The 24,107-nt window shown below is 37.6% G+C and overlaps 1 protein-coding gene across 1 annotated transcript; it reads left to right on the forward strand.

Annotated features, from left to right (window-relative positions):
* Nucleotides 1–5,890: 5,890 nt before the first annotated feature.
* Nucleotides 5,891–22,601, forward strand: LOC127411938 (interferon-induced, double-stranded RNA-activated protein kinase-like). The gene is made up of 17 exons (XM_051647871.1): nucleotides 5,891–6,133; nucleotides 6,392–6,521; nucleotides 8,240–8,370; nucleotides 9,747–9,878; nucleotides 9,962–10,091; nucleotides 10,182–10,222; nucleotides 10,379–10,481; nucleotides 10,585–10,619; nucleotides 10,703–10,751; nucleotides 12,086–12,162; nucleotides 12,356–12,475; nucleotides 12,965–13,090; nucleotides 14,382–14,586; nucleotides 16,907–17,050; nucleotides 17,149–17,247; nucleotides 17,371–17,433; nucleotides 18,590–22,601. Exons 1-17 carry the CDS (start codon nucleotides 6,033–6,035, stop codon nucleotides 18,695–18,697), a joined length of 1,794 nt encoding a protein of 597 aa, XP_051503831.1. The 5' UTR covers nucleotides 5,891–6,032; the 3' UTR covers nucleotides 18,698–22,601.
* Nucleotides 22,602–24,107: the final 1,506 nt, after the last annotated feature.

A 24,107-nucleotide genomic window follows, 5' to 3' on the forward strand; every position in this document is an offset into this window, starting at 1 on the left:
AATTAGATTAGAGTTTAAATTATAACAAACGTCACTTTTATTGTTCAGTAAAAAAAAATAAAAAAAATTGTGGAACTATTTTGAAAGCACTTTTTTAGTTTATTTTTTCTTTTCTTAGTTTTTATTTTATTGTATTTTTTCAGAATTTTCTGCTAGGTGGAAATATTTCTCATGATAAAAAATTAAGCTATAAGCGCAGATGTTTTAATTATATAGTGAACAAATGTTATAGGCCTACTATAACACACAAGGGCATAGATTTGGCTTGAACACTGGGGGGTTGCAGCATGAAGCATTTGCATGTTTGCATTGATCATGGTATAAATAATGAAAGCAATATTTTGCTTTCAGATATTTTATGGAGATAATTTTTAGTAAATATTTTGTAATATGTAACCATATATTTAATTTTGCAAAAAAAAACAAAAAACAAAACACAAAACAACTTTTCAACACTTTATATTTTTGCCCATTTTGTTATGGGGCTGCTAGCCACGGATCTTAAAGTACTTTGGAGCCGGCTTCCCCCCAGATGATCTGATTGAATGGCATCACTTGTTCTTCCTGGAGTGATGTCCAGGATTGGATTTTCCATGTGAAGTGAGGCCACTTTCTGGTGCGCCAGACAATACGGTGGATTTAAGGTCTTCTGATGGCGAGGAATGGTCTCTTTAGGAGTGCACTCGGCCATCTCCTGACATACTGGAAGGAGGCGCTTACGTTGAGGAATCACATCCTCATCCCTGATGGCTTGATGAATTATCCACACTTTGGAGTTGCCAGCACCCTTCGTAATCACCATGGATTTGCATGGTATCTTCGCAAACAACCTGGTCTGATGGGACTTGCTATTTAATACAGCTCCATTCATCTTCAGGCCAAGAGGCACAAGAGACAGCAGCATCTGTGGGATTTTAAAACTCAGGATGTCCAGTAGGGTGGCAGAGATGACATGGCAGAGTCTGCCACCCTCAAGGAAAACACCCAGTGCATCCAGCCTGGTAAGCTGTTTAGTGCGGCAGACACTAACACAGCTATACATTTGTGGAACTTTCATCAGCATAAATTTCCCAGGAAGGAATGCAGGCCGGTTGAGGTGCAAGTCAGGCATCCATGGACTCTCAAACACAACATAGTTCAGTAAGGTGGCTGAGATCTCAAGAAGAAATCTCTGACTCTGTGGCAGGACATCAACTGCATCCAGTCGAGGCCTGGCATGCTGGTTGGTGAGGCAGACACTAATGTAGCTGTTCACTTGGGGGATAGTAGTGGCCATACTATTTCCAGGAGGCAGAGCAGGCTGGTTGGGCTCCATAACAGTCATCTGGGGAATTTCAAACTTCACTGTGTCCAGTAGGGTGGCAGAGAGGACTAATTGGAAACTCACACCCTGAGGCAGAAGACCCAACACATCACATCGTCGACTCGGCTGGAGCCTAGCAAGCTGGTTGGTGGGGCAGACACTAACGCAGCTGCTTAATATGGGAATCTTAGTGGCCATAAATCCCTTGCAGGTTGGTTGGTGTGGAAAACAGGCATCCGGGGAAATTTAAACTTCGCCATGTTCAGTAGGTTGGCTGAGAGGACTAGGTGAAGACTTGAACCCTGAGGCAGGAGACCCACCGCATCCTACTGAGGACTCTGTTGGAGCCTGGCAAGCTGGTTAGTTGTAACCTTTGGAACGGTGGCCACAAAATTCCTGGGAACCAGAGCAGATGGCTTGGGCTGCAGAACAGGCAGTGTCCTTTCAGAGCTGACAGGTAATTCAAGGGCAATGTCAGGCACTGCAACTTCAATGTACTCCTGCCGAGACTTTTCAATGACAGTGTCCAAATATGTGTCAGTGCTGCACTTTGGGACAGAATGACACTCAACGGCCTGTTGCCAACAACAATGCCATTCATTGCTGACAAAGCCTTCATAGCAGCTTCAGGAGTGGTGATGGCCACAAAGCCCCTTGCTGCGCATGTTCTGCATCATCATGGTGGCACTGGTGATGGTTTCAAATCATCAGAAAAGCCTGCAGAGCTGCTCACTACCCAAGCTATATGGGAGGTTTGAGACATAAAGACTCACACCTTGGTGACAGCTTTTCTGGTCCTTCTTCTCAGGATGTTGAAACCTGGGCTTTCGCTTCACCTGGTGCTTCGCCTGACGCTCCATGACATCGCAGATTCCACCTCTCAGCAAAGTGGCATCACGCTGAGCCCACGTTACTTGCACTGGTCTGTCCAGGAGATCCTCACCAGGCAGTGTGTTCAGGGCCTTCTCTGCATCGCCGAAGTATGCAAAGGTGACATAACCATATCCCAGAGAGCGGTAAGTCACCCTGTCTCTGCAAACTTGCAGAAAGCTGATGGAACCAAATGGATTAACTGTTGCAAACAACAGCTTGTCATCCACCTCAGCTTGAAGGTCACCCACAAGCAGTGTTCCTTTCAAGTCTCATTTTCTAGACATGTTTATAAGACGAAGCCATTTTAGTGGTCCATACAAACAGAATGCTAATAAAAATAGCAGTATCCTACTTAATAGCTGTATCCGTCACAGTGAACAGGCAGCAATCAGATCAACTGTGGCAAACTGAAGGATTCTGCTTTTTCTATAGACTGCCAACATTATATTTTTGTTGCTTAGTAACGTAGGATATCTTAGAACCTTAGACACTAATGATGTCACAAAGAGTTCTATTCTCAAGTGTTCAATAACAGCTATTTATCTTTTCAGAGAAACAACCTGAAGTTTAGATAAATGCCATTTATTCTGCTCCATGAACTGAATTTGAAGTTTTCTCTTTATCTCTCTGTACTGTTCTGTTGGCTGTGACCAAGTGAGGGAGAGAGGAAAGAGAGAGAAAACTTAATTCTTGCAATGATGACCTGACCACCTCCTAAAGACTGCAACACAAAACACTTTGGACCACGTTTACACCTGTATTTCGTGCAGTCCACTTGTAAGATAATCTGAAATGGTTGTTAAAAGCAGGTGTAAACAGGGTCAGATATCAAATACACTTTCTGAGGAGTGCACACGTGATGCAATAGGCCATGTTTAGTATTCATAGGAAGTACCTGAGGGCTTAAGTCTTCTTGAACAAAACCGGCTTGCTCAAATGATCTCCTAATGACAACTGTTAATTCTGCCAAATGTATAGATCTATTACTTTGCCATTGTCTCAATACATATTCTACAGCAGAGAAAATGCAGAGTAAAAAAAAATCTTCTGAATTCTGCTGAACACAAACAAAGATTTTTAGAAGAATATTTCAGCTCTGTTGGTCCATACAATGCAAGTGAATGGTGTCCAGATCTTTGAAGCTCAAAAAAGCACATAAAGACAGCATAAACACAACTGCAGTGGTTAAATCCAAGTCTTATGAAGAGATCAATATTTATATCCTTTTTTAATATAAATTTCCACTTTCACTTTGTGGTAATGGGGGCGTGGTCGAGCGACGTCTGTAGGGAGCGAGGCCATGAGAGGAAGGACGGAAAGGATTGACACCTGTGGGAAATGATCTCTAACAGCTGTTCTGTATTGCAGTGAGAGCTGGAGAGGGATAAAAGAGGCAATCTAGACCACCGGAGGGGAGAGAGAGACACACGAAGCTGTCTGTGTGTGCCTTTGCATTGTGCTGAAAAGCATACTGTTTTGTATTCAGCTGACAAGTGGAAAATAAAGCTTTACGTTGACTGTTCACCTGGCCCTCGCTTTTACAGAAAGCCCGTCTGGCACCAACAATCATGCCACGCTCCAAATCAATGAGATCACATTTATCCCCATTCTGATGGTTGATGTGAACATTAACTGAAGCTCCTGACCCTTATCTGCATGATTATATGCATTGCACTGCTGCCACACAATTGGCTGATTAGATAATCACATGGATGATTGTTGGTGCCAGATGGGCTGGTTTGAGTATTTCTGGGATTTTCACACACAACAGTCTCTAGAATTTACTCAGAATGGTGCCAAAAACAAAAAACATCCAGTGAGTGTCAGTTCTGAGGATGGAAACACATTGTTGATGAGAGAGGTCAACAGAGAATGGCCAGACTGGTTTGAACTGACAAAGTCTACGGTAACTCAGATAACCACTCTGTACTATTGTGATGAGAAGAATAACATCTCTGAATGCTATGATTTGGTGGACAAAAGTTTTTCAAATATTAATCATATTTTAAAATAAAATTGTTTCACAGAATTTTGTTTTTTAGAGAAATAATAATAAAAGATAATTCAGCACAACCCATGCCGACATGAGACTTTTTTACCGTCTCCGGACAGTTACACCACATGACATTTTTGACTTTAAGCGGCAGAAAAAATATCAAAATGACTTTGAACTCAGTCATTGAAAACATCATAGAAGAGGTGTATTCAAGTTATTGTTTGGTGTGAATTGCATTTTTAATGTATTTTTGAATAATTTAGTGGTAGCGGACAAAAAAATGAGCATCACGTCATTGATCCATGCATATTTATATATTTCACAAGATGAGGTGTATTGATGAGGAATCAATAAGCAACTATTGTCACAGATTATACCTCTAATGGCAGATATTATAAATTCTAGCCTACTGGTTGCCTGGCTGTAAACAAACTGGAAGTGAAATCACATGCTAAAAGGGTTTGTGTACTTTTATAACACCATTCACCGGCGGTGATTGACCCTTATCCACCGCGGTGGTAAAATAGTGTCACTGCAAAAGCCCTGTTTACTGTATTCTAATGTGTGATGCATTACATTTTAAATTCTTGTAATCAGATTACAGTTACTGACTTACAATTAAATTTTAAGCACATTACTTGCACTAAAGTAATATGTACAGTATAATAAATTTAAAATATGAATTTATATGCATGTCTTTTAGCGTTTCTGTGACAGCTGAAGGGCGTGCGACAATAAATGATGAGGAAATACAGATGTTTTGAATTTTAGCCAGGAAAAAAAAAAGTTAAAAGATTTAGAAAGTTAAAGTTAAAGTAAAATAATTAGTAATGTGATTACATTTTAGATTAAGTAATCAGTAAAGTAATCTGATTACATTTTAAGGAAAGTAATTAGTAATTTGTAGTACTTATTTTGTTCAACTTACCCAACACTGCTTACAACGCAGTTTGTCGTAAATTTCTGTTTTCACTGGTCTATTGGGATGCAAAGAGCCACGCTGTGTGGCAGATGCTATTTATACCTGTGTGCAAATAGTCACTCCGATAAGGGCAATTGTTTATTTAAATGTGCAGCTAGTATGTTAGAATAATATAGGAATTCACAGGACCTGAAAAACCTGGACAAAACAGAGAATTGTGTTTTCCAGGCCTGGAAAAGTCGTGTAAATAAATAAAGTCTAATTCTAGAATGATCTGAATTCCTCTAGTTATGCTCAGCTCAAAAATATCTCACTCACTAGAAACTGCACTTTGTGAGTGCCTGTCTCTATAAAATAATTTTAAAAAACCCCTTTATCTAGTGATCACGTAGAAAGTCTGGAAAAGTCATGGAAACTCATTGTTTTAAAGTAGTGGGAACACTAGAAATATTCCTCATTGGTTGTCTGATGCAAAAAGTTCTCACCTGTGTCGTCACAACAGCTCATGGTACTTGCGCTGCGTCACTGACCAATCACAAACCGTTGTGGTTGTTTAATTAGCCATTGTATCAGTTTTGTGTTATTTTTATATATTATAAATAATTTTAATTTAACAATAATTCAGCCAACGTGTCTTCAGGTAGCCTGAAAATATGTATAAAAAATTTGGTTGTAAAAAAAAATTGTCATTGTTAAGTTTATATTCAGGTAAGGATAATTTATGCAGGTAGGTGTGGCCTATTAGCCTGCGCGGGTTTGATTGATCAATCCATTGTTTACAGATGACGTGAATATCCGGAAATCGAAACTTAACCGATCTGAATGTATAAAATGAAAGTAGTATTCTGTGATATTAATCGGAACGGCTTCTCACACTGTTACTCAGTTCAGTGTTTTAACTGTTTGCTGATGATTTGGTTCTTTTTTTTAATTCTGCAATGGAGAATTGTATTTCTTTGCTGAATGAGTACCAACAGCACAGCGGATCCACTGTGGAATACGAGGAAGGATCCGATGAAGGGCCAAGCCACCTTAAAACGTATGCTTAAAACTTATTAATTGACAGCAACCTCACTCCTGTTTACAAAAATATGTTCAGGCAAATTTTTTGTGAATGATGTGGTAAATTATTCTAACATATTTTGTATTTTAATATCATTGTATTTTAATTATATTATTAATATTACATACATGTATATGTACATATTAATACAGGTCCTCAAACCAGTGCACAGAGATACACTTAAAAAAAGCCTGTTCATTTTTTTAAATCTAACTTTTTTACTTGTATTATTAGGTTCACTTGTAGGGCAATTGTAAATGGCAGACGTTATCCTGATGGCACTGGCAAAACCAAGAAGGAGGCAAAGCAAAATGCTGCCAGGAATGCACTCACTGGCATGAAGGAAACACACAGTTTAGAATCTGTAAGTGTTATGCTTAATAAGTTAGGTTATATATAGCTTATATAGGTTTTTAAAAAATGAATACTTTTTATATTTAAAGGGACAGTTCACCCAAAAATGAAAATTCTCTCATCATTTACTCGCCCTCATGCCATCCCAGATGTGTATGACTTTCTTTCTTCTGCAGAACAGAAACGAAAACTTTTAGAAGAATACCTCAGCTCTGTAGGTCCAAACAATGCAAGTGAATGGTGCTGCATTTGAAGCTCCAGAAAGCACATAAAGGCAGCATACAAATAATCAAAAAAGTCTTCTGAAGTGACCAAATCAGTTTTGGTTGAGAACAGACCAAAACGTAACTCCTTTCAGGACTAATATTTATTATTAACCCTTGTGTGTCAATTTAAAAAAGTTACTCAGAGGTCCTTAGAGGACAAAAATGACCATGTCAAAAAACTGCCATAATAATAATATATATTAATATTATTTTCCACTTTCAATGGGTTAATTTTTTTTATCAACATCAGTCCTGATCATAACTACCAAATATTCATTTATTTTCAGGATTTTAACTGCCTTTTTGTTTATATAATGCCACCGTTGTTTTTTACACACACACACACACACATAAAACACACTCTGACATCCATACCAACACACCCACACAATTTTATCTGCATAATTTATTCAATTGGCCTGCAGTGCTCTATAATACAGCAAACAGAGAATAGGGGAAAAGCATGTATTTGCTCCATAGGCTAAACATGAGAAAAATGGCGCCATCTGGTGGAAAATATAAAAAATTAAAATTTTGAAGCCAGGGCTCTGGAATGAAAGCATAATATCACAGAATTCATAATTCTATGCTTTAATGGCACTGGGATCAAATATTGCAGTTTTAATGGGGTTCAGTGGAGACATTTTTGTCCCAAAGGTCCTGAGTGTAACTAAACAGTGTATTATAGATGTATTTACATTTATGCGTTTGGCAGATGCTTTTATCCAAAGCGACTTACAGTGCACTTATTACAGGGACAATCCCCCTGGAGCAACCTGGAGTTAAGTGCCTTACTCAAGGACACAATGGTGATGGCTGTGGAGATTGAACCAACAACCTTCTGACAATCTTCACATTACCTTATGTGTGCTTTAGCCCACTACGCCACCACCTCTCCATATGTATTATAGGAACTGAGGTTGAAATATCAAAATTTCCCCAAAAATACACACCTTTGGCTAAATTTATGCCGTTGGCATTAACACAGCCAAAATGATCGAAAACAAAAATGAAAAAGACAAAAATGTCCCGAAGGTCGCACAAGGGTTAATATTTGTTAAGTAAGGAATATCATACAATCAGTCAGTCCTTATTGCAAAATAAACCCTGATCGAGTGATCAGGAACTTCTCTTGTATCACCCTGAAAGGGTATTATGTTGCAATAATGACCAACTAATAGTACATTATTCTGCTTATTACACAATTACTTACTAAATTAATTAATTATTGGACATTGAATGTTAATTTGAAATGACTTTATTACGTGAGAAGCGATAAAAGCACAGCTAGGAAATCTTATGCCTGGAGAAATGGTCAGTTATACAAAAATATTTGATGGCAGAATACTTGTTATATTTACGGTAGGTTTTTTTTCTATATAATATTTTATATAATATGCAGAAATATTTAGGGGATTCTGTTGCAGTGTGTCAGTTTATTTTTACATGTCTTTAACTGCAGACAACATCATCTTTACCGGTTAATTCCAACAACATGACCATAACTCAGCAGAATTTTATTGGCTGGCAGAAGAATAAGGTAGTATTTAAGACACGGGAGTCGACTAAAATGGATCCAGGAAGCACCACTCAGTGAGTATTGATGCCTGTTCTTCCTAATTCACACCTTCCAGGGTGAAAAATTAAATTTTTCCACTGATAATTCTACAAAATGAGTTCCAGCCCTCCAAACTTGCCTACCAAGTTTATTATTACAATAAAACAGGCCTACATTTGAAGTCAGAATTTTACATACACTTAGGTTGAAGTCATTAAAACTCATTTTTGAACCACTCCACAGATTTAATATTTGCAAACTATAGTTTTGGCAAGTCGTTTAGGACATCTACTTTGTGCATGACACGAGTAATTTTTCCAACAATTGTTTACAGACCGATTGTTTCACTTTTAATTGACTATATCACAATTCCAGTGGGTCAGAAGTTTACATAAGTTAACTGTGCCTTTAAGTAGCTTGGAAAATTCCAGACAATTATGTCAAGCCTTTAGACAATTAGCTTCTGATAGGAGGTGTACTGAATTGGAGGTGTACCTGTGGATGTATTTTAAGGCCTACCTTCAAACTCAGTGCCTCTTTGCTTGACATCATGGGAAAATCAAAAGAAATCAGCCAAGACCTCAGAAAAAAAATTCTGGTTCATCCTTGAGAGCAATTTCCAAATGCCTGAAGGTACCACATTCATCTGTATAAACAATAGTACGCAAGTATAAACACTATGGGACCACGCAGCCATCATACCGCTCAGGAAGGAGACTCATTCTGTCTCCTAGAGATGAACGTAGTTTGGTGCAAAAAGTGCAAATCAATCCCAGAACAACAGCAAAGGACCTTGTGAAGATGCTGGAGGAAACAGGTAGACAAGTATCTATATCCACAGTAAAACAAGTCCTATATCGACATAACCTGAAAGGCTGCTCAGCAAGGAAGAAGCCACTGCTCCAAAACCACCATAAAAAAGCCAAAAAGTTCTTACTTTTTTGAGAAATGTCCTCTGGTCTGATGAAACTTAAATTGAACTGTTTGGCCATAATAACCATCGTTATGTTTGGAGAAAAAAGGGTGAGGCTTCCAAGCCAGAATAATACTATTATTCTGACATTTCACATTCTTAAAATAAAGTAGTGATCCTAACTGACCTAAGACAGGGAATGTTTTCTACGATTAAATGTCAGGAATTGTGAAAAAAAATGGGTTTAAATGTATTTGGCTAATGTGCATGTAAACTTCTGACTTCGACTGTACATTTATGTTCCTGTAGACCACACAACATTTGTAAGGTTTGTAAATGTCTTTTGTAATTAAATAATGAACAACAATAAGATTTTCAGTAATAATGTTTTAGACCGAAAGCTTAAAGGTGATTTTACTGTATATTACACAGAATGAGCAATTCATTTTGACGTCATGTTTTTTTGTAAAGTGCTAACTTGGACTGTTTAAATTCAAGTTTCTCTGAGGATTCGCGAAGAACCACGCTGGACAGCAACTACATTGCATTTCTCAATGATTTCTGCCAGAAACATAAACATGTTTTGGATTTTAAATTAGTGGACAGAAGAGGCCCTCCACACAACCCAGAGTAAGTCATTCACAGGCCAACATATTGCAGTTTTGTTTAATTTTGAAAGCATTTAGAGAACAAAATGGCCTTTGCTTCTGCAGGTTTGTTTATAAAGTTGTTATAAACGGAAAGGAATACCCTGAAGCACAAGGAAGAAACTCAAAAGAGGCAAAGCAGCATGCAGCTCAGTGCGCTTTGGCTGAAATACAGGAGTCTAGCTTGAACACACAGGCAGGAAACTTTGTGTTTTTACTGAAATTATGTGATGTATATTAGAGAGATCATGGTCATTAAAGCATATGCATATTTTTTAATTAACAGAGTTCTGAAGATGACACCTCTTCACGATCCTCAGAGATATTGTAAGTTAAAATAAACAAAACAACATTATATTGTGTATTTAATATAAAGTCCAAATGTCTGAGACCACATTGGCCCAACTATATACTGTAATAAATGACCATAGGAAATGTTTTACCGATGATCTGTTTTCTGTGTGGTTCTCTTTATGTCTGAAGTAAATCTGAGGAAGACCAATCACAGAAGAGCAGAACCAGCACCAGTGATTTTATTGTCTATAATGACTCTTCTGCTGTCAGTTCTCCTATGGCCATAAGTCCCGTAAGTCCACTCACATTTTGATTGAAGCAAATAATTACATGTTTCATATGTTTATAACAAACATATTTAAACCTTATCCAATGGGATTTCATCTGTGTTACAGGCTGTGAGCTCATTGGATATGAAGACCAAAATAAAGTAAGCTCTTATATACTGATATTGATTTAGTTTTATTGGATCTCAATAATGATTTAAAATGAGTTTCTTTTTCTTTCTTTTAGATTAGCACCTAGATTTCTGTTGCCAAACGGTCTGCCCAAGAATAAAGGGGTATTGTACGATTATTTATCAATAATGCTTGTAATTAATTCAATGACATGATGTGACTGGCTTTTCCGTAATTGTAAAGTACGATGTGTGACATTTTCAGCAACACAATAAAAAATATATTAAACGTAAGACTGAAGGAATGGGCAGTGTTTAGGGAAGCTAGCCATGTTAGATGTGTATGTAAAGATTTGTTGTGTATGTTCTTCTTTACTGAATATTGTCCTTTTAATTATGGTTGTAAATTAAGAATGAATTTGACCAAATTTAAGTTATTGTCTAGATTGCAAAGGAGATAAATGCAAAGATAAATTCAAATCTGTTAAAAATGTAAAAGTATTAAATTGAATATGTTTATAAAATCTTTTTCAATGCATCTCCAAACTTTCTTTTCCTTTTTTTTTCCTTTTTTCTTTTAATTTTTTCTTTCTTTTCCTTTGTTCTTTTTTCCTTTTTTCTTTTCATTTTTCTTTTCTTTTTTCTTTTCATTTTTCTTTTTTCTTTTCCTTTTTTCTTTCTTTTCCTTTGTTCTTTTCTCTTTTTCTTCTTTTTCTTTTCTTGTCCTTTTTCTTTTTCTTTTTCCTTTTCCTTTTTTTCTTTTTTCTTTTTCTTTTTTCATTTTCTTTTTCTTTTCCTTTTTTCATTCTTTTCCTTTGTTCTTTTTTCCTTTTTTCTTATTTTTCTTTTCTTTTTTCTTTGTTCTTTTTTTCCTTTTTTCTTATTTTTTCTTTTCTTTTTTCTTTCTTTTCCTTTGTTGTTTTTTCCTTTTTTCTTTTCATTTTTTCCTTTTCTTTTTTCTTTCTTTTTTCTTTTTTTTATTTATTTTCCTTTGTTCTGTTCTTTTTTCCTTTTTTCCTTGTTTTTCTCTTCATGTTTTTCTTTTCTTTTTCTTGTCTTCCTTTTTTCTTTTCTTTTTTTTCCCTTTTTCTTTTCCTTTTAATTTTTCTTTCTTTTCCTTTGTGCTTTTTTCCTTTTTCTTCTTTTTCTTTTTCTTTTTTCTTTTCCTTTTTTCCTTTTCCTTTTCTTCCTTTTTTCTTTTTCTTTTCTTTTTCTTCTTTTTCTTTTTCCTTTTTTCTTTTCCTTTTTCCTTTTAATTTTTTCTTTTAATTTTTCTTTCTTTTCCTTTGTTCTTTTTTCTTTTTTCTTTTTTTCTTTTCTTTTTTCTTTTCCTTTTTTTCTTTTCCTTTTCATTTTTTCTTTTAATTTGTTTTTAATTTTTCTTTCTTTTCCTTTGTTCTTTTTTCCTTTTCTTCATTTTTCTTCCTTTTTTCTTTTGTTTTTCTTTTTCTTTTTCTTTTTCTTTTTCTTTTTTTGTTTCTTTTCTTTGATTTCCACAGGATGGTCCTAACCTGAATGTGCACAACCCACCAAAGCCATCTGCAGAACAAACTGCAAACCAGACCATAAAGTCAAGGTAAATCAAAACCTCATTTTTAAGTGGTTGAGATAACATTTTAATAAATGTATTTTATTTTAAATAACATACATTTTATTTTAATTAATGTTATTTAATTAATAATTTTAATTAGCATAGCTTTTGAAAAGCCTTTTTAAAAAAAAAAAAAAAAAAAATCTATTATATGAAGTTGACACGTCCATCTCTGTAGGTTTTTAGAAGATTTTGACTCAATAAATCCAGTTGGCAAAGGTGGCTTCGGCCGTGTTTTCAAGGCAAGAAGAAAGCTTGAGAACAAATATTTTGCTGTGAAGATAGTGAAGAGCACAGAGTAAGTAACTGAGAATAAAGATCTTTTATTATCTCTGTCTTTGAATCATTTACTGTATATAATTTGAATCTCAAAAACTAGTAATAAAATGCCTATGAAAGCTATCCAACTTCTATAGGACATCATTAATAACTGATTTGAGACACTATAGGCAGCAACTTTGCTAACAGCGTAGCTCGTAAGCACGAGTACAAAAATGTGTAGCACACAAATATTGGTTGAAATTTTCACTAAGCCGTTCAGAATGCTGTATGGAGTTTCATTATCTGCAAAGGATACATACGATGTTGCCTTCTGGTCAATATTATTTAGCCTTCAAGGAAGTAAAATTTCACTTTACCTACAATTTTAGACTGGTTGTGCATTGAGATTGATGTTCGGTAAAGCTATCTAGGTGGCAGCTCAATAGATTTTGAGAAACAGCTGCAAAATACCTTTATTTTAGTTCTGTATCTAAATAACACAATTTCATGAAACAATTCTCCCCAGAAAAGCTCTACGTGAAGTTGGTGCATTGGCAAATCTTTATCACCCGAATATCGTCCGTTACAACACAGCTTGGTTAGAGGACACAATGTACAGACACGACTCTTCAGAGAGCTACAGCAGCTCAGAGTAATTCACCAAACACCTTCTACCTTCTACTGACAAAATACTGTCAATAAACACTAACATGTGTAATAATATTATGCTATTATTTACTCATCCACATGTCATTCCAAACCTATATGCTTTTTTGGGGGGAGAAATGTAAGGAATATTTACACCGCTCTTGTCGAACAAAAACAGTTCAGAGTCACCATAACTGTCAAGATCCAAAATGACGTTTTTGTGGGTTGGGGGGCCTGGGTTCCTAGGCAAGTAAAGACGCTGACTACCACACATGGAGTCGCAAGTTCGAATGACTCCAGCCAGTTGGCACGGTTGCCAGGGTGGGTAGGGTCACGTTGGGTTAACCTCCTCGTGGTCGCTATAATGTGGTTCTCGCTCTCAATGGGGTGCGTGGTGAGTTGTGTGTGGATGCCGCCGGAGAATAGCATGAAGCCTCCACACGCGCTATGTCTCCGCGATAACACGCTCAACAAGCCACGTGATATGATGCGTGGATTGATGGTCTCAGATGCGGAGGCAACTGAAATTTGTCCACCGGGGAGGAAAGGGGGAGAAAAAAAAGGTTGTTGTGGGGAAAAGATTGAAATGTAAGTTGTAATTTATTGACAGTCGTGCCCTCCTCCGAATCTTGTGTCTAGCCTGCGTTTGTATCATTACGCTCAGATACTAAACACACATGAACCAATGCCGTTTTTGTGTCAATTACATCAACATGCTATTTTCGAATCTAGATGCGGGCTCGATGCAAACTTCTGCAGAGGTGAAGATTATCAGTAAATAAGGACTTACATTTCGGTCTGTTGCGCACACAAAACTATTGTAGGACTTTTATGTTGCGGATGAGTTTTTATGGACTATTGTGCGATACTTTAATGCTGTTTTAGACCCGTTTTGGAGCATGATAGACGTGGTGTTATATGGCAAGAGCTGCGTACTAAGATTTGACCTTTTTGGTGGGGGGGGGTGTGTTGCATTTTGATCTTTAGGGTGGGCAAGTGGTTGTCTCCCCCCCCCCCATAGACCCAACCATTTGCAAAAACGATTCTTCAAAGTTATCTACTTTTTAGATTCACATCATAGATATATGGAATGACATAATGGTGAGAAAACGTTTTTTTTTTTGTTGTTGTTGTTTTTTTTTAACTGTGAACTATTCCTTTAAAGCTATAGACTGATGGTATGGCAATTTAGGACTACAATGACATAAAAACATACCTGACATACCTGATAAAATAAAAACACCTAAGCTGAAATCTTTTAATTGAGAACCCATCAATCTCCATGTTGGCTTTAGTTCTGGCAGTGGCCCGGGAACAAAGTTCCTCTACATCCAGATGGAGCTGTGTGTAGGAGACACTCTGAATGTCTGGATTGATAAATGGAATGATCCAAATGAACAATATCCAGAGCGGAGACGAGACTCGGCATATATCAGCAGACAGATCCTGCAGGCCGTGCAATACATTCACTCCAAAGGGTTAATCCACAGAGACCTGAAGGTACCATCTCAACTCAACCATTAGCTTGTTTCAGTGACTTTAAGGGATTGGCAGAATTCACAATTTAAGAATTGGCTTTTTGAAATGGAATTTGAATTGAATTGGCCACGTGCAACAGAATGTTGAATTGCAATTTTAATTGGAACGAGAAGAAGAAGAATTTACTGAACAATGCAAATCAACAAAATGGGCAAGAACAGATCACTCTTGAGGCCACATCCACACTAATCCATTAGCAATTTTGTAACATCATCGTTTTCCAAAGTATGCAGGAATGGAAAGCGTTTTCAAAATGCTCCCTCTTTCGGTGTAGGAAAATGCCATTCTAGTTCGAATGAGAGAAATTAATGGGCTTTGCAACAAAAACTTATTAGTGTGGACGTGACCTTTGGTCTTCTGTTTGAGGTTTCCATCTTGTAAGCTGCTTCATGATGTTTGGCTCCTTTTTGGGTGGACTTTGGGGTGAATTTGAGCATTCTGGGAAATTAAATGCTTTCAACCCAGGTCCTTAAAATGAAAGTTCATTTAAATGTATTGAATTATATTAGGGATGTGCACGATGAATCAACTAATCGAGTACCAGTACTCGTTAAGCACCAATTAATCGAAAGCACCAACTAATCAACTATTAGTTGAAATAGACTTAAATGTAAGTTGTTATTTATTGACAATTGTGCCTTCCCCCGAAACTTGTGTCTAGCCTGCGTTTGTATCATTGCATTCAGTTACTAAATACATGTGAACCAATGCTGTTTTGGTTTCAATTACATCAACGTGCTATTTTCGAATCTGGATGCGGAAACAGCTCGACGTGAACTTCGGTAGAGGTGAAGGTTATCAAAAAATAAGGACTTACATTTCGGTCTGTTGCTCACACAAAACTGGGAAATTAATTGCTTTTCAGCCATTGTACATAAAATTAAAGTTAATTTAAATGTATTGAATTCTATTAGGGATGTGCACAATTAATCGACTAATCGAGTACCGGAACTCGTTAAGCACCAACTAATCGACTATTAGTTGAAATAGGCTGAAATGTAAGTTGTTATTTATTGACAATCGTGCCTTCCCCAGAAACTTGTAACTAGCCTGCGTTTGTATCATTGCATTCAGTTACTAAATACATGTGAACCAATGCTGTTTTGGTTTCAGTTACATCAACGCGCTATTTTCTGGAGGTGAAGGTTATCAGAAAATAAGGACTTACATTTCAGTCTGTTGCTCACACAAAACTGGCAAATTAAGTGCTTTTCAACCATTGTACATAAAATTAAAGTTAATTTAAATGTATTGAATTCTATTAGAGATGTGCACAATTAATCGACTAATCGAGTACCGGAACTCGTTAAGCACCAACTAATTGACTATTAGTTGAAATAGACTGAAATGTAAGTCGTTATTTATTGACAGTCGTGCCTTCCCCAGAAACTTGTAACTAGCCTGTGTTTGTATCATTGCAAAAGCAGAAGAACAGTTCAATATATTTATTAACAACAGCAAATGTCTATAGGAATTGCACTGGTGAAGGCAGGCGACCCCGGCACCGGCTGCAATAGCAGGAGATGAGTCTTAGATGCATAGTAGCGCAGTGGGCTAAGGGAGGAGTGTGTTCGTAGACAGATGTATGCATTGTTGAAGTCAGGAGCAGATCTGTAGGAAGTGTCCTGAAAAAGGAACCCTCCACTGGCGATTCGTGGATGGCGAGGTCAGGCGTACAGCAAACTGGAAGGTAACCACACTTCCCGACACACGGGCAGAGACAGGCAACCAACAGATATACGAGACAGCACCAACTAAACAGAGAGAGCAAGGTTAACGCTTGACAGGTCAAACAATAAACTAGCAAAGATAGTGAGGACACACAAGGATTAAATAGGGAGTGCAATTAGAGTGGGACAGGTGTAGCAAGCACACTAATCAGTGGCATGATCAGCGCCTCCCCAGAACGATCAGTGTTCCCATGGAAACACTGATCATGCGTGCCGGCTCCGCCCGTGAGACAAGAGGGAGAGAGAAAACCAAAACAACAGAATAAACCGGCGAACTCACTAGAGCCGTGACAGAAAAGATCTAAAACAGACATCTCAGAGATGTACGTGTGCTATCTGGAATATCTTGTGTGTGTGATTACATGTTTATAGGTATTTCAGATGGAAAAATTAAATGTATTAAAAACTAAAAACTTACAGCAGTTATGTGAAATTTTGCCCATTCCATTTTAATTTTGCTTTCTTAAATTCAACTCTCAGCTCAATTCTAAATGGTTTTGTTTTATTTGCTCTTTTGCTATTTTTGATAATGATTTTTTGTATTTATTTAGCCTGCCAATATCATGTTTGGTAGAGAGGATGAGGTAAAGGTGGGAGACTTTGGCCTCGTGACAGCAGCAGAAAATGACAATGATAACCAGCTGCTGGAACGGACTAAAAAAACAGGAACCCGTTCTTACATGAGTCCAGAACAGGTGGGTCAGGAGGCGTTGATTAATGCTCTATCCAGAATTATAATGGATTTGTATGTGTCATTTTCTGAAGTTTTTCTTCTTCTAAACGGAATATATAGGCGACTCGATCCTATGACACAAAGGTGGATATATTTGCTCTTGGTCTCACATACTTTGAACTCCTCTGGAATCTTGTCACAAAGGTTGAAAAGGACAAGGTTTGATTGATATTTTTGTTTGTTTAGTTCGTCTTACTTATGCACAAATGGCATATTATGACTTTATTTGAGACTTTCATATTTGAGACATTTCAGGTCGCCAATTTAATTTGTGACTTTCAGATTTGGGGTAATTTAAGAAGTAGGATATTTCCACCGCAGTTCTCAGAGAAGTTTGGTTTTGAGGTGAGTGTCATTTCATGCATTGGTCATTTTACTCCTTTTAGTAATTGCACTAAAGATCTTGTTCGGATTGATTCATACAGAAGCCCTGAACCACACTGTGAAAAATAAATTCCACTAGGTGAATTTTAGCATTTTAGGTGACTTAGTGCCTTCCTACAAATATTTTTTTTTTCTCTCTCTCAAATATTTTTTTTCCTCAATTTTTTTTTCTCCTGAAGAGGCAGCACTTGTGCCTCTTGCTGTGTTTTAGATTTAAATACTGTGTTTAGAAGCACGACTTGTGTGAATGTTGCCCAAATCATTGAACTCATAGTGCTTAGTGTTAAAGGAAGATGCAGAGCCGCTTGAGGAAATGGTGTGCGCTTTCTGTTCAAACATCGTCCAGCTGTCTGGTTGTCCCTCAGTCTGAGAAATTCTCGAGGATATGCATTGTCACTGAGCCTACGACAGCGAGAGGCATCGAAACGGGCAAAGACATCTATCTAGCACAGTGGTGAATGTCATCAAACAACTAGAAATAACTCCTGTTGTTACACTTGACAATGAATGCCATATGAAACATAATGTATCCTGAGGTATATTCATTTAATAGTGGGATTTCATGTATTAAAAGTCTCTCTAACATTATATATGTTTCTTTCCTTGATTAAGATTAGCAAAACATTCTTGTTAGAGTATTAGACAACTATAAATCAACAGATCAAGCACCAGAGCTGTCATCTGTCACCTTGTAAGATTTCATGCATACTGATAGTGACACCTGGTGGCCGAGGTTGGTACCGCATGCTAATGGTTAGCTAGCAAGCCAAAAAATAAATAAAAAATAAAATAAATTTTTTTGTTTGTTTCAATGTCTCTTGAGGAGAAAAAATATAGATTTTTTTTAATTTTTTTTTATTTTTTTAAGATGTTTTTTTTATTATCTTTTTTTTTTTGTTTTTTTTTTTTTTTTGAGAGAGAAATTTGGAGAGAAAAAAAAAATTTAAGAGAGAGAAAAAAATATTTGTTTTGGACAGTGGTGGGACTTGGAGTCAAAAAGGTTGAGAACCACTGATCTAGAGAAATACAATTTGTAGTTTCATGTCATGTTCATTTTCTCAGCTGAAAGAGCTTTATCTAACGCGCTGTCTTATTTTTTTCACGGCTGGCGAAACAGCACAAGCTCATACACAAAATGTTGTGTCACAATCCTGAAGGCAGACCAGATGCTACAGAGCTCATCGAGGAACTGAATCAACACTTCACAGTCCTGTTGAAGAATTAGATTGGAACAGTTATTATTTGAGACTTAATTTCACTTTATATTTACAGCATATTAGAAATGCAGTATATAAATATGTTTCATCGTGAGGAGCGCTACAATATTTGAACTAAGCACAGACTTGCTGCTTGTGAACTGCATTCCAAATCAGTAATCAATAAGATGACCAAAGTATGGGAATATATATACACTTCGGTGGTGGTGTGGGAAGGCCGGATGCTTGCCCAAGCTCTATCGCTATTTCTGCATGTCTACAACATCTGCTGCAGCCGAGCCGGCTTTTTCAAGGGCATGGATTATGCAGCTTTCCAGACAAAGTCGGAGATGGGAATACCCAAGTTTATTTCCCACTTCTGACCTCAGTGCGTTCCAGCCAATCACACGTCACATTTTAATGGCATGCACAGTCTTCCGGATGCTAGCCATCTGGCTATCTAGTAGCCATTTAATTAACAAATTAGGTGAAAACATAGGCATTGATTGACACACGAACAATTCTTCTTAATATCCTCTTGTATATTTTTTGTTGTATATGTTCATACGGTATATTTCGTGCAGTGAAATAACTTAAAAGTTTCGAAAGTTCACGAAACCCAGCTCTGCATTGTGCTCATTAGTCACCAGCTCGCCGCCATCTTGGAAATTACATCAAATGACGCTTCTTGCTGAGGTTGGGCGGCATTCCAGTCATTTTCAAATAGGAGGCGCGAAAATTGAGTGTTGTCCGGAACGCACAATTAATTGCCTCAGATGCACATTTTACCCAACAAAAATGTATTGTCTGAGTAAGTAGTAAATGCCTGTTGTAGGCTAGGTGTTTACCCTACCAGTTAAAACTGGAACACCGCTTGAAGATGGACACCCGGCTTCCCTTACAAAAAATTTAGAGTTCTGACAAACTTGCCGCAAATTTCCCCACTCATTATTTTCACATGCAAATGAGCTTGCGATTCACCGCAAATGTTTGCCAGAAGTTTGCATCTCTTCACCGGTAGTGGTGAACCTGCAGCAAAACTTTGGCGACAATTAAGAGTTTGCAGAATTTGCCAGAACTCTTGATATTTGCTAGGGTGAAGTCGTGGTAGATCGATCATCCCCGACCTCAGTGGGAAGTGTCATTTGACGTCATTTCCAAGATGGCGGCAACCAACAAGCATAATGCGGAGCTGGGTTTTCAAAAAACGTAAAAAAAATAAACTTTTAAGTATTTTCACTGCACGAAATGTATGAACATGCAATATACAAGAGGATATAAAAAAGAATTGTAAGTGTATTAATCAATGCCTAATTAATTTTGTTTCTTTAAGCCTAGTGAACACTACAGGACTCAAGCTCGTCTCCTTTGATGTTTTGAGTCGGTGACTGGTCTGCGACGAGAAGTCTCGGATATCACAATGAACGGTCTTGTTGTGTGCGCACTCCTACGGCAGGCCGAGACGAGTCCCAGACGCTACGACAGTTTTCAAAACTGCTTGATATCTAGACGTCTTGTTGTCAGGTATGCGCACCGTCCCGATGAGCGATAGACCAACCCGATCTCATTAAAAGTTGTACATAATTTACGAGTTTGCTATTTCCTATGGTCTTGCACGATGCTGTGCAAATTCCCGGATGTCTACTGCGGAAGTAAGCGCGAGTTCCGCGCACAAGGCGTTAAGGACATACTTATTAATATTGTGCCCTTACCCAAACCCCATATCTAAACTTAACCAATCGGTAGAGTGTGTAAACATGATAGGAAGCTGTTGTGTGTGACAGAAGCAAGTAATTGTCGCGTATTAGATGGCAACGATGACCAGCGACGTCATTGGCTGTAGTGAAAGTCGTAGGAATTCAAATGAGTGCAGTCGCACGATATCATACGAATTAGCCAAATTTAGAAAAGTCGTACGAATCCTGACGATTTCGTCGTGAGAGTGTGTTGGATAGACTGACAATGAGCCAAATATTCTAAAAATGTTTAGAAAATATATTGGTGTCTTTATTATTTCAACTGTTTTTCTTAAATGTTTCCTTTTGCAAATATCAAATTGGCCGTTCTTTCATGTTTGTTGAAAGAGGAGAGCAAGGGATTGGGTAGCAGTAGACAAAAATAATACGAAAATTAAATAAAACCTCACCCACATTTCTCTATACTTGCTGTTTTTCCTATTTTTTTTTTCCTTTGCAAATGGTGCCAATAAAGCGCAAATACAGGCGAGAGCCGTTCTTTCATGTTTATTGACATGTTATACACTGCGCAAATTTGTGAATTAATTTTAAGATGCATTTTGGTCGATCATTTTGAAATGGGACGATGCTAAAGGCAGCTGTAATGGCCGGTTATTTACCAGTTCTGTGCAGATTTAAGGGGAAATAAGCCTACGACCGTAAAACGTAAAAAAGCGAATGCATGAACATGTACAATAGGAACACAAATATGAGCAGCATACACACTAGAAGCTCAGTTACAGGTACGGCACTAAAATAAATGTTGCATATAATTCTGGTCTAAAAGTCATGTTTGCGTATAATTAAGAGAAACCGCGCGCCGGTTTTTAGCGCTTCCTCGTCTTTAACTTTTTTGCGCTACATTATCGCTACACAGACATAATGATCGATGGATGTCCTCATGAAATCAGAGACTCTGTCCTCGAAATCCAAACACAAGTGGTCAAAAGTGATGACCAGGTGTAACGGTGATGTCTCGTTTGTACATTTGTGATGGGATCACGCAAAATGCATCTTAATACCAGTGTACACATGGCCTAGTGTAGTTGATACACTACAGTCTTAAAGTGTTTGGACCAGCACAACGAAAGTTGCACGGCGCCGACTGCAAGTCGTGTAGTGTACGCTTGGCTTTACACGTCATCTTCTGAGCATCAGGCAGTGTGATGCTTTTATGGTCAGAGACTGTAGATATGAAGTAGGAATATCCTACATCCGACTTTGGAATGCTGCGTTATATTTGACATGTGCACATGTGACCGTGACGTGTGATTGACTGGGAAGCATTGAGGTCGGAAGTGGGAAATTTCAATTTGGGTATTCTCACCTCTGACTTTGTCTGGCATTACTATTGGATTCGGCTGTTAAAATAATATGTTAAGTATTTCAAATGGATCGCATATACACTCCTCATTTTTCTGAGGAGACTAGTCGACTATTCGATTACAAAAATTCCGTTTAAACGTCAGTGAAATATGTATTCACGCACATCCCTGTGCAGACAGTTGACAGCAAGGCAGCTCACTTGGTTTTGGAAGAGAGCTAAAGACACCAAGTTCTCTGGCTTTGTAATAGTCATGTTGTCGAGACTGTTTCAGTGACATGTATGTTGAAGGCATTTAGCATATGCTTTTATCCGGAGTGACTTTCACATTTAAGACTGCTTAAAAGATGGCAAAAGTGCAATTCAGAAAGATTTTAACTATTGTGGGGATAGTTCATCCACAAAGGACAATTCCGTCATCATTTACTCACCCTCATGTTTGATTGTCTCTCTTCATTGCATTGCTTTTCAATGAAAGGGTGTAAAATAAATAAATAAATAAACTATAAGAAAGAGCAGACACAGGCTGTTAATCGTGTACTGTATCCTACATTCCTGTCTCTCTAATCATGTTAAATGCATTCTGTATGTTTACATTAATCATCTTAGTGGAGAAGTGGATGACACTGTAAATCACTGTGAGGTTTTCCATTATGTTTACATTAATACATTTGAGAACAGATATTAATACTGTACATCAGTCTTTGTTCAAATGGCTTACTGTGTACCTGTCTGTACTATTCTGGCAAAATAATTAAGATCATGGAAATTTTAATCTCGCTAGCGAGAATAGCGTTGAATCATTCAACAAGACAATGTGTGTCTATCATTTTCAACAACAACAATAAATATTTATTTATTGTTTGTAAAGTTTTTAATTTGTCTAGGTTGTTTCTAATTTGGTATTGTTGGGATGTTTTGTTGTAAGAATTAAATAAATGTAAAATGTTTTTTTTTTTTTCAATTTGGAATGCCCTATTCCCAGTGCACTCTTAAGTCCTTGTGGTGGCATAGTGATTCGCCTCAATCTGGGTGGCGGAGGACGAATCACAGCTGCGTCTGAGACCGTCAATCTGTGCATCTTATCACGTAGCTTGTTGAGCACTTTGCCACGGAGATATAGCGCATGTGGAGGCTTCACGGCATCCACTGCAGCATCCATGCTCAACTCACCACGCGCCCCACTGAGAACGAAACACATTGTAGCGACCACGAGGATATACTCTACCCTCCCTAGCAACCGGGCCAATTTGGTTGCTTAGGAGACCTGTCTGGAGTCACTCAGCACACCCTGGGATTCGAACTAGCAAACCCCAGGGGTGGTAGCCAGCGTCTTTTACCACTGAGCTACCCAGGCCCCCTTCTACATTACTTTTTAAACACAGTCATTTCTGTTTACAGGTATTTCACTTTTCTTTTACCAATTGCATTGTTTTACATGGACAGTTGTAAAAAGACCAGAGGTTTTACCAAAGACTGTTTAGCCCAAGACAGACCACTTGTATTAAAATGGGAGAAATTGGAACGCCCAATATAGCGGATGTAGAAAAGGAAGTCCCGCCTTACAGGTAAAAGAGCTAATCACCTTTTAGATACAGACATCACCTGTCAGTCAACTCGAGAATGTGCATGCACATCAGCTGGACCAGCCTGAAAAGTAGCGTTCCATTTAGTGTGAGCTAAAGAAACACAATTTATAATACCATTGTTGTCAGATTTAACTGCTGATTTGAAAAATGTTCTTTGATCATAATCTTGACCCACCGTTTTGGAGATTTTGGTCTTCCCCCATTCACATAGATAGGAGCGTTACAAAGATGACTTGCCTTGAAAGGGACTTTGGTTTTACAGTCTCACATTAATGGCCTTTCCCACTGCAGGTACTAAAGCCCATTTAGGTACTTTTCCCCAGGACTAGTACTTTTCGTCGTTTTCGCAACAAACTTGTAGCTGTTTGTCTGCTACTCAGAGGTTTACACTAATTTTACAATTCCCTTTACAGAACTAACTTAAAACCAACAAACAATCTAAAGAGGACCACCCGTTTCACATATGTGTGTGTGACTTCATCGGGAGACACGCTTTGAGTTTTCACCACATATGTTTGTACTTTGTCCAAATAAAGTGATTTCTGGATTACTACATCAACGTTTTTCTGGGATGACAGATATAAATAATCAGATGTTTATCGAGATTGAACTCTATTACAAAATAGACCATCATGAAATTTCATTTACATGAGGGAAGTATTGCGATTACAAAAACGCTGACGGTTAAACTATCAACTGATTAGGCAGCTGCCTATGTTTTCGGGTGCAGCCAAAGACCGTTTAAAACAGCCCTAATAAAAGTGTAGATCAGATCCCGGTGTCCTCCGTC

This window comes from Myxocyprinus asiaticus, chromosome 21 (assembly GCF_019703515.2).
Source record: "Myxocyprinus asiaticus isolate MX2 ecotype Aquarium Trade chromosome 21, UBuf_Myxa_2, whole genome shotgun sequence".
In the NCBI taxonomy this organism is placed as follows: Eukaryota; Metazoa; Chordata; class Actinopteri; order Cypriniformes; family Catostomidae; genus Myxocyprinus; species Myxocyprinus asiaticus.